General features: G+C 44.0%; 1 protein-coding gene across 1 annotated transcript in view; it reads right to left on the bottom strand.

The window, feature by feature from the left end:
• The window catches only part of LOC140203632 (serine/threonine-protein phosphatase 2A 65 kDa regulatory subunit A beta isoform-like), a 56334-nt gene extending 45802 nt beyond the window's left edge, over nucleotides 1–10532 (bottom strand). The window contains exons 1-4 of the mRNA XM_072269680.1: nucleotides 10472–10532; nucleotides 7419–7576; nucleotides 1516–1606; nucleotides 1324–1424 (exon numbers count right to left, since the gene is read on the bottom strand). Coding sequence (XP_072125781.1) covers nucleotides 1324–1424; nucleotides 1516–1606; nucleotides 7419–7576; nucleotides 10472–10532 — 411 coding nt within the window. The remainder of the gene's footprint in view (nucleotides 1–1323; nucleotides 1425–1515; nucleotides 1607–7418; nucleotides 7577–10471) is intronic.
• Between the last annotated feature and the right edge of the window lie 2836 nt (nucleotides 10533–13368).

Genomic DNA, 13368 nt, shown 5'->3' with positions numbered 1-13368 from the left:
ATAAGTTTATCCAGCTCTCATGATCACACGTCCTCTAAACCAGGCAACATTCTGGCGAACCTCTTCCGCATCGACCCCAAAGCCCCAACATCTTTCCTATAGTGGGACAATCAGAACTGCATGCAATACTCCAGACGTGGCCCACCCAGAGTCTGATAAAGTTGCAGCACTTCCTCTAAAGCAGGCAGCATCCTGGTTAAACCTCATTGATCGAGCTACTTTGGTGGTTTCATAAATTGATTTCATTGTTTTAATTCTGAATTGTCCTATGATGAACTGATCACTGAAAATCATTTCAATTTGATCTATGCCCTGTAATAGCCTGAGGCCCTCGTTATTTAATTTCAGAATCTTGTTCCCCATTACGGGTATTTAAAAACAATACAAGTATGTTATTTTAAATAAATATTTAATGCATAGGACCATTGCATCTGGGCATTAAAATCTGTGTTTTGTTTCCCCCAGTTGGGCTCATGTTGAACGTATATTTGGTCAATACAGAGCAGAGGTTTCAGTGTTCGGGGGACGGTATCAGTCCGTGTATGTTTTCCAACAGGCTGCGTGGGTGAACCTGGATCAGGGGTAGAGTAACTACACTTCACTGTAGCAATTCTCAATGATACACCCCTCCAATATTTCAACCAGGTCCTGAAGAAGGGTCTCGGCCAGAAACATCGACCGCTTACTCTTTTCCACAGACGCTGCCTGAGCTGCTGAGTTCCTCCAGCGTTTTGTGAGAGTTGATTTGGATTTCCAGCATCTGCAGACTTTCTCGTGCCTACAAATATGTTGGGGTGGCACAAAGCCTCATCTGCCTCAAAGATTTTATTGCAAACAATAAAAGCAGAGAGGGTTCTGTATGAGTCCGTTTACCCCTCATTCATGCAACCCATCATAACAAAGAAAGATTACAGGGCCATTGCCGGGTTTGGAGGACCTGAGTTATATGGAAAGATTGAATATGTTAGGACTTCTTTTTATCTTGGAACATAGAAGATTGCAAAGAGATATGACAGAAGGAGACAAGATTACGAGGGGTTTAGATAGGGTAAATGCAAGCAGTCATTGTCCACTGAGGTTGGATGAGACTGCAGCTAGAGGTCATGGGTTAAGGGTGAAAGGCGAAATGTTTAAGGGGAACATGTGCTGAACTTTTCTATGACTCATTATAAAGTCACTTACTTTATCATTGCCTGTGGAACCCTGCTGCTTTGAGAATCATCTTCTGGAAATTAACCTTTATTAAGACAGTAATACCACTTCAATGGCATTAACCGCGTGTCTGTCTTGTGCAGTGCTTTGTAAATGTACGACCGCTCTTACCAGCAAACAGTGAACATACTCCGGTCCGCCAACGAGCACCGTGAAGCTCCCTAGTTGCTCCGCTAATGCCAGCAGTGCCTCGTCTTCATCGAAAATGGTGTCTGCATCTAGACGAGAAATCAGTGGCAAGGTGACTCTGAGAGGCGATTGTTCAAACCGAAGCAGCCCAACCACACGCAGCTTTGTACCTACCAGTCAGAAGTGGGAGCAGCTCATTCCGGGTATGCTCTACCCCCAAGGCCAAGGCAATTGTGGACAGTTGCTTTATGTTGTTCAACCGTGACTGGGGAAAGGAAAGAAATGAAATTGATCAATGCCATCCAACCCTGAACAGAATTCTGGAAAAAAAAAGATATTACTGGCCACTCCACTGGGCACCGCACAACATTATTCTCGTCAGCACAAGTCCCGAGCCCAGTCATTAAATGGTTTCTCTTTCTACAGATGCCGAGCCTCTGCTTTGGTCATCCATTTCCATGAATACAGGACCATAATTCACTGAAAGTGGTGCCATGGGTAGATATGGTCATGAAGAAAGCTTCTGGCACCTTGGGCTTCATAAATCAAGGTAAGTTTGGATGTTATGTTGAAATTCTATAAGACAGTAGTAAGACCTAATTTGGAGTGTCATGTGCACTTTCAGCTGCCTACCCACAGGAAAGATGTCAGTAAAGTTGAAAGAGTACAGAGAAGGTTTAGAAGGATGGTGCCAGGACTGGAGGACCTAAGTTATGAGGGAAGATTGAATAGGTTAGGCCCTTATTGCTTGGAACATAGAAGATTGAGAGGAGATTTGACAGAGGTATGAAGGATCTAGGGTAAATGCAAGCAGATTTTTGCCACTTTGGTTGGGTGGGACTACAACCAGAGGCCATGGTTTAAGAGTGAAAGGTGAGAGGTTTAAGGGGAACATGAGGGGGGAATTTCTTCACTCAGAAGGTGGTGAGAGTGTGGAATGAGCTACATACTTTTCAAAAACTTGTGAACGTCAGAAGCAATATAGCAATGCAAAGGGCCTTAAGAATAAGTTGAGGGTGATATGAAGGATCTTCCAGCAATGGAACAGAAACAAAAAGAATAAAGCTAGATCAAGTCCTTTGAATAACCATATACTTAATTTCCTCAACAGTTTTCCAAATTAAACAATGAATATTGTGGATAGCAAATTGATTTTGGAGTAGTATATACAGACAACTTTCTTATTGCCCTAATCAAAGACTGGCAGGACAGTCAAGGTAAGAAGGTATAACAATAATCTTACCTCTAGTTTTTTACTGAGTCTGGCCTCCTGTGCCTTCAATCTCTCCTCCTGATACTTTTCATGCACTTCCTTCAATTTGTCTACACTAGATCTCTTGGCAGATGCTGTCCCTGTTAGGGATGCAATCAAATCAAAGTTATAATAGGTAGTAGCTTCCAATTCAACCAATTCTTTATCATTCAAAATATACACCTCAGCAGGGAGAAATCAACTAACAATTTTACTTAGTTTCTATTCATTTATCGCTACCTGAAGCTTAAGTTTCCAATTAAAATCTATCTGATTCAACGCAGTAATAGCTGCCAGAATTAATTGGAAACTCTCACATACCATTTTGTTTTGTTTATCACACATGTACTGACAGCCCCAGTCTTAGAACACATACCAACTAACACATGTAGGGTTCTTGGTAATGTTAACTGCTAAGGCTAATGAAATGGCGTCTCTGTAATGCTAACTGCTGATGTAATAGTTTCTCTGTAGCTGCGATATTTGGGTTTTAACTACAGATAACAGGGAACTAACCAAATGAGAGACACATTATTCTATCTTGTTTGTCTGGGAACCGAGCTTTTGTGGTTTTTCGGTCGAGGTGAGTGAGGAGGTAGAACGAGTGCGGGGAGTGCTCGGTGATCACCGGACGGAGTCTACGGGAATTCAAGGGTCCAGCGGTTGGCAACGTTTCGGCGGAGGTCATTGAGGAGGAACACCGGAGGCGTGAGCTCCAAAGATTTTTGTGCACAAACTGTTAACTTTAACAAGAGTGGCGTCTTTGTCTTTTATATTTGGTTTCTCTACTAACCACACAACAAAATAAGGGTTATAAAGGCCATGTGTCAGTTTGCCATCACCGTGAAGGCCGACGAAAAGGAAAGGGCGGATTGAGCAGTGGATCATTTGGGGGCTTCTGATGATGCCCTACCTCCAGTTTACTGTAACCTGACTGCTCTGAAGAGCAAGCAGCTGCCGGAATTGAGTTCTGGAGGAGTGGCAGCTGCTCAGTGAGGTGATCCGGGCACTGGCACTATCTGGTATGTATTTGGAAAGGGGGATATGGCGCAGGCGGAGAAGACAAAACCAGCTTCAGTACCTCCATTACTGAGAGAATAGCCTCGTTTGAAGTTAAAGAACCAAATTTTATACCGGTCATGTCAGCCCCGGACCGACCTCGGCCTTGCCAGCTGGTTCTGCCTGAGAAGTATCGGAGCATTGCGTTGAGTTCACTTCATGATGATCCTGGACATTTGGGGGTGGACAAGACCTATGGTTTTTCTGGCCCTGAATGAAGTTGGAGGTTGAAGAGTACTGCAAGTCGTGCATTCGCTGCATACGCTGGAAGACACTGCCTGTGCAGGCAGCTCCTCTGTCATACCTGCAGAGTGCAGGGCTCCTGGACCTGGTGTGTATGGATTTCCTGTCTATAGAACCCGATGCCAGCAACACGGACCACTACACTGGATATGCTCAGGCTTTTCCTATCAAGGACCAGAAGGCGACTACGGTGGCAAAAGTGTTATGGGAGAAGTATTTCATGCATTATGGCCTTCTCCAGGCGGATACATAGCGACCAGGGATGGGACTTCGAGAGTAGACTCATCTACGAGTTACTGGGCATGCTGGGAGTTGAGAAATTGAGGACCATGCCCTATCACCTGCAGGGCAATCCCCAGCCTGAGAGGTTTAAGCTTGGGACCCTGGAGATTAGCAAGGAGAGCAGGTGGAGTTAACATATCGGGCATCTGGTTCACTGTACCCGAAATGAAGCTACTGCGTGCACGCCATATGCAGGAAGCCAAGGCGTTACTAGTGAAGGCTTGAAACATGGATTGTCCCATATAACTGCTGAAAAGGCATGTTTAATTGGGGCCCATGCAACTGTCCGAGGCTTCACCTTTAGTTTGGAGAAAGTGGGAGAAACCTAAGTCAAACTTGAGAGTAAGAACTAGTTCTACCAGGTGAGGAAAGATGGTGATGAAGGGGAACTGATGAGGTCTGTTGTCTAGAAAGAAGCAGAACATTAAGGACTTCCTGGAAGGGGATGAAAATGTATAAACACTAAACCCATAGTGAAAATAAAGTGATCTGGGCCAAGTAACTGAAAGTGATTGAAGTGATGGAGAGATTGCAGACCAGATAATGTTCTAAGTGTCGGTTGCCAGAAAAACATTGGCAAGAACTGGAGGAAGAACACTTCCTACTTCTTTTTAAAATTAGGACTACATTATCTGTTACATTGATAAAACCAGACAGGTTTCCGGTTACCATTGCATCTCTATTGGTAGAGTAATCCTTCAATACCGTACCATATGAATAGCCTGGATTGTGGGAGCCCAGGTCGGTCTTACAAGAGATAATGTTAAGCCTGGAAAATTGTAGCTATGGAGGAAAGATTGGATAAGCTTGGGTTGTTTTCTAGTCTTGAGATGTATAAAATTGGGAGGATCAAATGGCAGAAATGAGAAGGGCTTATTTCCTGAACAGGGGGTTAAAAAAAAACTGAGGTCCATCGTAACTGCTAGTAGTATTAAAAGTATTTTCACTCAGAGGATGGTAGAGGGATCTGAAATACTTCCCCTCATATTTAAAAAGTAAATGAATATCTGAAGCGCTGTGATCAACTGGGCTACAGAGCCTGAGGTAGGACGTGGAATTAGAATGGGTAGCTCTTTTCTTGACCATCACAGATGCAATTCCCAACATATTTATTTTTATGGTTCTATGAGCTTGGCTTAGGAAATAGGCAGGTAGGTTTTATTTTTAGAAACACAATTTAGTTGTTCAACTAATTTTTAAAAGTGTTTATACTTGTAAACTTTCAACTTAAAAAACTTTCTTTTATCAAGTGTTTTTGGAATGTGTCATCTCAGGTGTTTACAGAGAGAACATTTTGAGATGCAGACGTACCCTTTTTAACAAAGCAACTCAATGACACATTAGATCCTTCACCCTCAGGAAGCGATTTCCAGCTCTTTTCAGATTCAGCCCTGAAAACAAAAAGTAGAAAACTAATTTTGAGCTTAAGAGCTTGGCAGATAAATATCATATTGTCTTTGGAATTTTGCAGTGACGAAGGATCGCAGATCGACATTGCAGACTGCTTTTCTTTTCACAAATTCTGCCTGATTCCGTGCGTGTTACAGCAAGCCACTCACAACATTTCTGAGCCAAATCCCACAGACTCAGGAGCACAGCAAATATCATAGATTATCATTAAACTGCAGAATAGAATGAATTATGTCACTGGATGGAACAATCAGCTCTTGAAAGAAAACCTGCTAGAAATTTAGTAAACTTTTTGAAAACAGAAATCAAAATATCACAGATGCTGGAAATGTAAAGAGAATGACAAAATATTCAGCAGGTGAAGCAGTGTCTAAAAAGAGAGAAACAAAATTACTGAAATAATATTTCAAAAGTCACTGTCATTGTTTCATGCTCCACCTCCTCAGTAGAAAATACTGTACTACTCTTTAAAGAAGTCTGCTAAATAAATGAACAACAGTCACGTGCAACCTAATTTAAAAATAAGTACTTTCAATAGGGGAGAAGGCATCCCATTATGTTTAACTTATAAAACAGTGATACTACCAATATTCTGAGAAGTCCTTTTCCAACTAAGGCTGTATTGCCCAGTGACATTACCTTTGTAGAGAAAGTGGTTTAGCCTTGGGCTTCTCAGCAGCAATGGAGGAAGGGGTTTTGATTTGTGGTTTGGTGGAACTGGACACTTTGCTTAGTTTTGCTGGAGTCCTTTTAATCGATTCGTCACAGGACTGGTAATACAAGAGAAAGAAAACGGTGAAATGTTCAAAGGTTCATTTTATTGTCAAAGTATGCACGTACAACTCTGATACTTGTCTTCTCCAGATAGCCCTGAAATACAGAAAGACCATGAGAGTTGATGAAAGAAAAGACACCAACTCTCCCCACCATCAGTACGACAAAGAAAAGAAACAATAACAATCCCCGACCCCCTCGCCTGCAAAACAGACCAGTGACAGTAACATCGAAACCCCCAACCCCACCTTACACACAAAATATTTACAGCTCACCCACCCACCAACCAGCCACAATTAACAAAACACCAAAACCTGAAGGAAACCAATATGAAGTACAGTCCAAAATTCACATATGTCTCAGGATATTGGAAACAGCTTTCCATCGGCATACGAAGACAGTGGCTGCAAACTCAACAAATCAGCAAAAGCATTTTCAACTTAATCAATCCAATTTTAGTTGGTAAATTAATCAAGGCTGACAACTGAAAATATTCAGAGGATGGCAAATCAATTTGGCTAAATGCTGTAAAAAATAAATTGTAAAGACTGCAACAATCCAGATTTCCCCAAACTTTCAGAAAGCATTGCCTCCTGCTGCTTTAACATAGCAGATACAAAGCAGGAGAATAGCAGCAACTGGGGAAAGACAACCGAACGCACTATTGAATGCTGCATACTTTTCAAAGACTTTTGAAAGTCAGAAGCAATATAGCAATGCAAAGGGCCTTAAGAATGAGTTGAGGGTGATATAAAGGATTTTCCAGCAATGGAACAGAAACAAAAAGAATAAAGGTAGATCAAGTCCTTTGAATAATCATGCACTTAATTTCCTCAAACACCAGGAAATCTGCAGATGCTAGGATTTCAAGCAACACACATAAACATTCACCAGCAACTTTGATGTGTGTTACTGAATTTCCTCAACAATTTTCCAAATTAAAAAATGAATATTGTGGATAGCAAATTGATTTTGGGGTAGTATATACATACAACGTTCTTATTGCCCTAATCAAAGACTGGCAGGGCAGTCAAGGTGAGTACGACGACAATCTTACCCTTAGTTCGTTAATGAGACTGACCTCCTGTGCCTTCAATCTCTCCTTCCGAAGCTTCTGCCCTTTCTTCAATTTGTTTACAATAGGTTTATGTTTCCTCAGATCATCTTTAGGTGCATGAATCCTGCCCTCGATATCACTCTGCTCAGATGCTTTCTCTGTTCAGGATGCAATCAAATCAAAGTTATAATAGGTAATAGCTTCCAATTCAACCAATTATTTATCATTCAAAATACATACCTCAGCGGGGTGAAATCAACTAACAATTTTACTCAGTTTCTATTCATTTATTGCTACTTGAAGCTTAAATTTCGAATTAAAATCCACCTGATTCAATGCATTAATAGCTGCCAGAATTAAATGGAAACTCTCACATACGATTTTGTTATGTTTATCACACATGTCCTGAGATCCCCAGTGGCAGGAAATGCATTTTGATTTTGACACTGTCCTCCTGGTACCATTCTCCCGTAAATATAATCAAAAGCTGTCACTGTACAGTGCAATCAGATCCATAACTCACTAAATGCACTCTTAAAGCTCAGAATACTACTAACACACAGCTGAGCAAGGCAATAGACTCTTAAATGTCTTCTTAATTGGCCCAGTAAGCCAATAGATGAAGGGCAAACAGGGAAGGAAAGAAATAACTGATATCCCCCAAAATACCAATTACGCACATAAAGCCCCAACCTCGTCGGACACCGACCGGCCAGAGTCACGGCCTCGTTGGAGACGTGGCTCACACTCTCAACAGCAAATACAGTTGTGGACTCATTGAGATCATAAGCAGGGAAACATCAGGAAACAATTTAAATATAAAATCAGATTTTTAAAAAAATCGAAGCTAATGGTGAGCATTGCATCAATAGGCAGAGAAACACTTGCTGCAAAATAGATTACATGCAACATTTCACTAACCAAAGCTAGAACTCACTGACCACTGCTTTTAAACCTTTTCCTTTGTGTGGTACAAATCTTGCCAGTGTAGTTTTCATGTTGATTTCCAGAGTTCAATTTGATTCGGGCTATTTAATCCCACACCCTGTCAAATACAGCCTCATTAAAGGCAGTCACTCAAATCACCTGTAAATACTGCACTAACTCTGACCCTGGAAAGTCAAAATGGGCATGGGGGAACAGATTACTGAAGAGCAAATGTCCCTTAAGAGCACAGTTGGTGACACCTCCCATTACTTTTATGATTGGACAGTAATTAGCCAGATCGGATATACTCTGTTTTTGGTGGATAGAACGTAACTAGGGACATGTAGTTGCCACTGACAGACCTGTACTGGATATGCTTGGCTTGCTAGGCATTTAGTTCTGAAGTGCAACTTTAAGCACGACACATCGGAGGTTGTCCATTTTCATTATTATTGCTGTTCCTGCTACTCGCTCATTCTTTGATTTGGCTGAAAACTACCATTATAACAGTGAGGACTTTGGGAGGAAGCACAGATGCATCATTCACTCAGTTCTTCGAGTTGAATATAGTTTCACAAAGTTCATTCCAGGCTCTGGTTTAATTGAAGGTGGGGATCTTCACTGGAGAAGTGTCCTCATGTTAGCTAACCTATCACCATCACGACTGTGTGATCCAGGGTGGCAGAACTTTGATCAGATCCATTGGTTGGGGAACTGCTGAACTCTTCATTGAAGATGAGAAAATCTGCAGATATAGGAAATCCAAAGTAATACCCAGAAAATGCTGAAGGAACTCTGCAGGCTAGGCAACAGCTACGGAAGAGAGTTAACAGTTGTGGAACAGTCCATGTTTCGAACCTAAACGGGCATCACTCCACAACCCTTCCTACGCTACAAAGATAACTGCATTGGTCCTGCTTCCAGCACCCATGCTGAGCTCATCAATTTCCTCAACTTTCTCCAATTTCCACACTGCCCTCAACTGGCCCACTTCTGACACCTCTCACCCCTTTCTCGATCCCGTCTCCATCTTTGGAGACAGTTTATCTGCTGATACTCTTTACAAACCCACTGACTCTCACAGCTCTCTGGACAAGACATCTTCCCACCCTATCACTTGCAAAAATGCCATTCCCTGGCCTCAGTTCCTCCATTTCCACTGCATCTGCTCCCAGAATGAAGCTTTTCATTCCAGAACAACTGAGATATCCTCCTTCTTCAAAGAAAAGGGCTTCCTTTCCTCCACTATCAACGTAGCCCTCAACCACATTGCACAAATCACCCTGAACCCTTCCACCTGCCGCCACACGAAGGATAGGGTTCCTCTTGTCCTCACCTATCACCACACAAGCCTCTGCATCCCGCACGTAACTCTCTGCAACTTCTGCTATCTCCAAAGGGAGCCCACCACCAAGCACATCTTTCCGTAGGAATCACTCCTTACACGACTCCCTTGTCCACTCATCCCTCCCCACTGATTTCCCTCCTGGCACTTATCCTTGCAAGCAGAACAAGGGCCACACCTGCCCCTACACCTCCTTCCTCACTACCATTCAGGGCTTCAAACAGCCCTTCCACGCCAGGCGACACTTCACCCGTGAGTCTGTTGGGATCACCTATAGTATCTAGTGTTGCCTCCTATATATTGATCAGACCAGACTGGGAGACATTTGTCAAGCAGCTTCGCTCCATCTGCCACAAAAAGCGGGATTTTCCGGTGGCCAGCCATTCCAACTCTACTTTCCATTCCATTATGTCAGTCCATGGTCTCCTGTCACTGTGAGGCCACCCTCAGGTTGGAGCGGCAAAGAGCTTATTTTTTGTTTGGGTGATCTCCAACCTGATGGCACAAACGTCAATTTCTCAAACTTCCAGTAACTGCCTCCTCCTCCTCTCCATTCGTTTCCCTCTCTCACCTCATCTCCTTACCTGCCCATCACCTCCCACTGGGGCTCCTCCTCCTTCCCTTCTTCAATGGTCCTCTGTCCTCTCCTATCAAATACCCCCTACTCTAACCCTTTACCCCTTTCACCAATCAACTTCCCAGCTCTTTACTTTAACCGCTCCATCTCTCCCAGTATCACCTATCACCTGCCAACTTGTATCTCTTCCTTCCTTTCCCCCACCTTCTTTTTCTGACTCCTTCTTCCTTCCGTTCCAGTCGTGAAGGTTTTCGGCCTGAAACATCGATTGTTTACTCTTTTCCTTTAATGCTGTCTGGCCTGCTGAGTTCCTCCAGCATTGTGTGTGATGCATCTGTTTACTGCATGCTGCTTTTGCCATTTAACAAGCTGATGGTTCTGTGTAGCAGCTCTATTCAGTTCAGATCCACCCAATGCAACTTGTAAAACTTCTTTCTATACTCACCACTGAACTGGCATTGGTCCCTAGCTTGATAGTAATGGTCAAAAGGAGTGATAGACCAGGCCTCGAGATTACAGTTTGCAGCTGAATACAATTCTGCTGATATGGACAATTGCAACCCTTCATGAGCAACTAGATTTGCTGAGACTCTCCCATCAGTACTGAGCTGTAATGTTAGCTGTGCTTACATGGAATTCTGTGAGTACCTACCGAGTATAAATACTGAAAAGCTCACACATAGCTGTCAGAAACTTCATACCTGATTGTGTCATGGATACAGATTCGTCAGACGAGCTGCAGGATCCTTGGCATGACTGTAAACTAGGGCTGGTGTTAGTCTTTCTATCAGCTTCGTTTGATGAAGGGGCACTGTCTTCTGAGGAAGCAGACTGCACAAGGGCAAGAGAATGGAAATAGATTAGTTCCCGAGCTGTTAGTATTTTCTGATTTGATAAAATAAAGATTAGATGGGCAGGAAGCTTGCAAACATTTAACATCCAGCAACTTAAATTCTGTACATCCATCCACTGGATTGCCCCCTCCCTGCCCTTTCAATGCATCCCATTATATCCTTCCATATATTTCACTAACCTGCTGCAACCTATTAGCCCAAACCCTCAAAGTTTAATGTTCATCTCAAACATGTTACCCTTGAAAGAATCACACAAGAAATTCCCAGCCTTTTCTTTGTGCCCAGTGATCTCATTTAGACCCTGCCATAGTCTACTGGCATCCCTTTGGTTAACCTGGGCTTCCAACTCGGCTCGATATTGCCTCTTGGCGCCCCTAATGGCTTTCCGGAGTTCACGCCTGGATTCTGTGTAGCCACTGGTATCCCCGGACCTAAAAGCCGCAGCTCTAGCCTTTAAAAGGGATTTGACCTCATAATTCATCCATGGTTTCCGGTTAGGGAATACCCGGATCGTCTTGTGAGACACACAGTTCTCCGTGCATTTCCAAAGAAGTCTGTGACAGCTGAGGCATACTCATTGAGGTTAGCTGCCGAGTCCTTGAATACCTGGTCCATTTCCGACACCTCCCTCCCCTTTCTAGACCTTTCTGTCTCTATCTCTAGAGACAGCTTATCTACTGATGCCTACTATAAGCCTACAGACTCTCACAGCTATCTGGTCTATTCCTCTTCTCACCCTGTCTCTTGAAAAAATACCATCCCCTTCTCGCAAATCCTCCATCTCCGCCGCATCTGCTTTCAGGATGAGGCTTTTCATTCCAGGACGAAGGAGATGTCCTCCTTTTTTAAAGAAAGGAGCTTCCCTTCCTCCACCATCAACTCTGCTCTCAAACGCATCTCTGCCATTTCACGCACATCTGCTCTCACCCCGTCCTCCCACCACCCCACTAGGGATAGGGTTCCCCTTGTCTTCACCTACCACCCCACCAGCCTCCAGGTCCAACAAATAATTCTCTGTAACTTCCGCCAGCTCCAACGAGATCCCACCACTAAGCACATCTTTCCCTCCCCCTCCGCTTTCCACAGGGATGGCTCCCTACGCGACTCCCTTGTCCATTCGTCCCCACCATCCCACCCCACCGATCTCCCTCCTGGCACTTATCCTTGCAAGCGGAACAAGTGCTACACACGCCCTTACACTTCCTCCCTTACCACCATTCAGGGCCCCAGACAGTCCTTCCAGGTGAGGCGACACTTCACCTGTGAGTCGGCTGGGGTGGTATACTGCGTCTCGTGCTCCCGATGCAGCCTTCTATATATTGGTGAGACCCGACGCAGACTGGGAGATCGTTTCGCTGAACACCTACGCTCTGTCCACCAGAGAAAGCAGGATTTCCCAGTGGCCACACATTTTAATTCCACGTCCCATTCCCATTCCGATATGGCCATGGCCTCCTCTACTGTAAAGATGAAGCCATACTCAGGTTGGAGGAGCAACACCTTATATTCCGACTGGGTAGCCTCCAACCTGATAGCATGAACAGTGACTTCCCTAACTTCCGTTAATGCCCCACCTCCCCCTCGTACCCCATCCATTATTGCCCATCCTCTGGGCTTCCCCCCTCCCCCTTTCTTTCTCCCTAGGCCTCCTGTCCCATGATCCTCTCATATCCCTTTTGCCAATCAGCTGTCCAGCTCTTGGCTCCATCCTTCCCCCTCCTGTCTTCTCCTATCATTTCGGATCTCCCCCTCCCCCTCCCACTTTCAAATCTCTTACTAGCTCTTCCTTCAGTTAGTCCTGACGAAGGGTCTCGGCCCAAAATGTCGACTGCACCTCTTCCTATAGATGCTGCCTGGCCTGCTGCGTACACCAGCAATTTTTATGTGTGTTAATTAATTAGGTGCTGATTGCATCGTCTCTGATCTGGGCCGACATTTACATGCCAGGCAGCACCTAATTAATTAGCTTGTTTATTTTGGCTTTTTTCTGGGTGCGTTCCGGCTATCGCTGCACCACTGCATGCTTCGCGGATCAGTAGCGGTCCGCGGCCCAGAGGTTGGGGACCACTGATGTACAGCGTAGTTTCACTTAGCAGAGTCAAGAAGACAGCCAGCACGCTGGAACATTCACACATCTTTCTATCAGACAGTTCTTTGTAAGCACTCAAAACATCCTGCAAACCTGCCCTGAACCTACGTGCCCTTTCAAAGTTAAAGTCATACTTTTCTGCAATCATTGCAGCATTG

Source organism: Mobula birostris, chromosome 10 (assembly GCF_030028105.1).
Source record: "Mobula birostris isolate sMobBir1 chromosome 10, sMobBir1.hap1, whole genome shotgun sequence".
NCBI lineage: Eukaryota > Metazoa > Chordata > Chondrichthyes > Myliobatiformes > Myliobatidae > Mobula > Mobula birostris.
The sequence above is the reverse complement of the archived record's forward strand: the minus strand, read 5'-3'. Positions and strand labels throughout refer to the sequence as shown.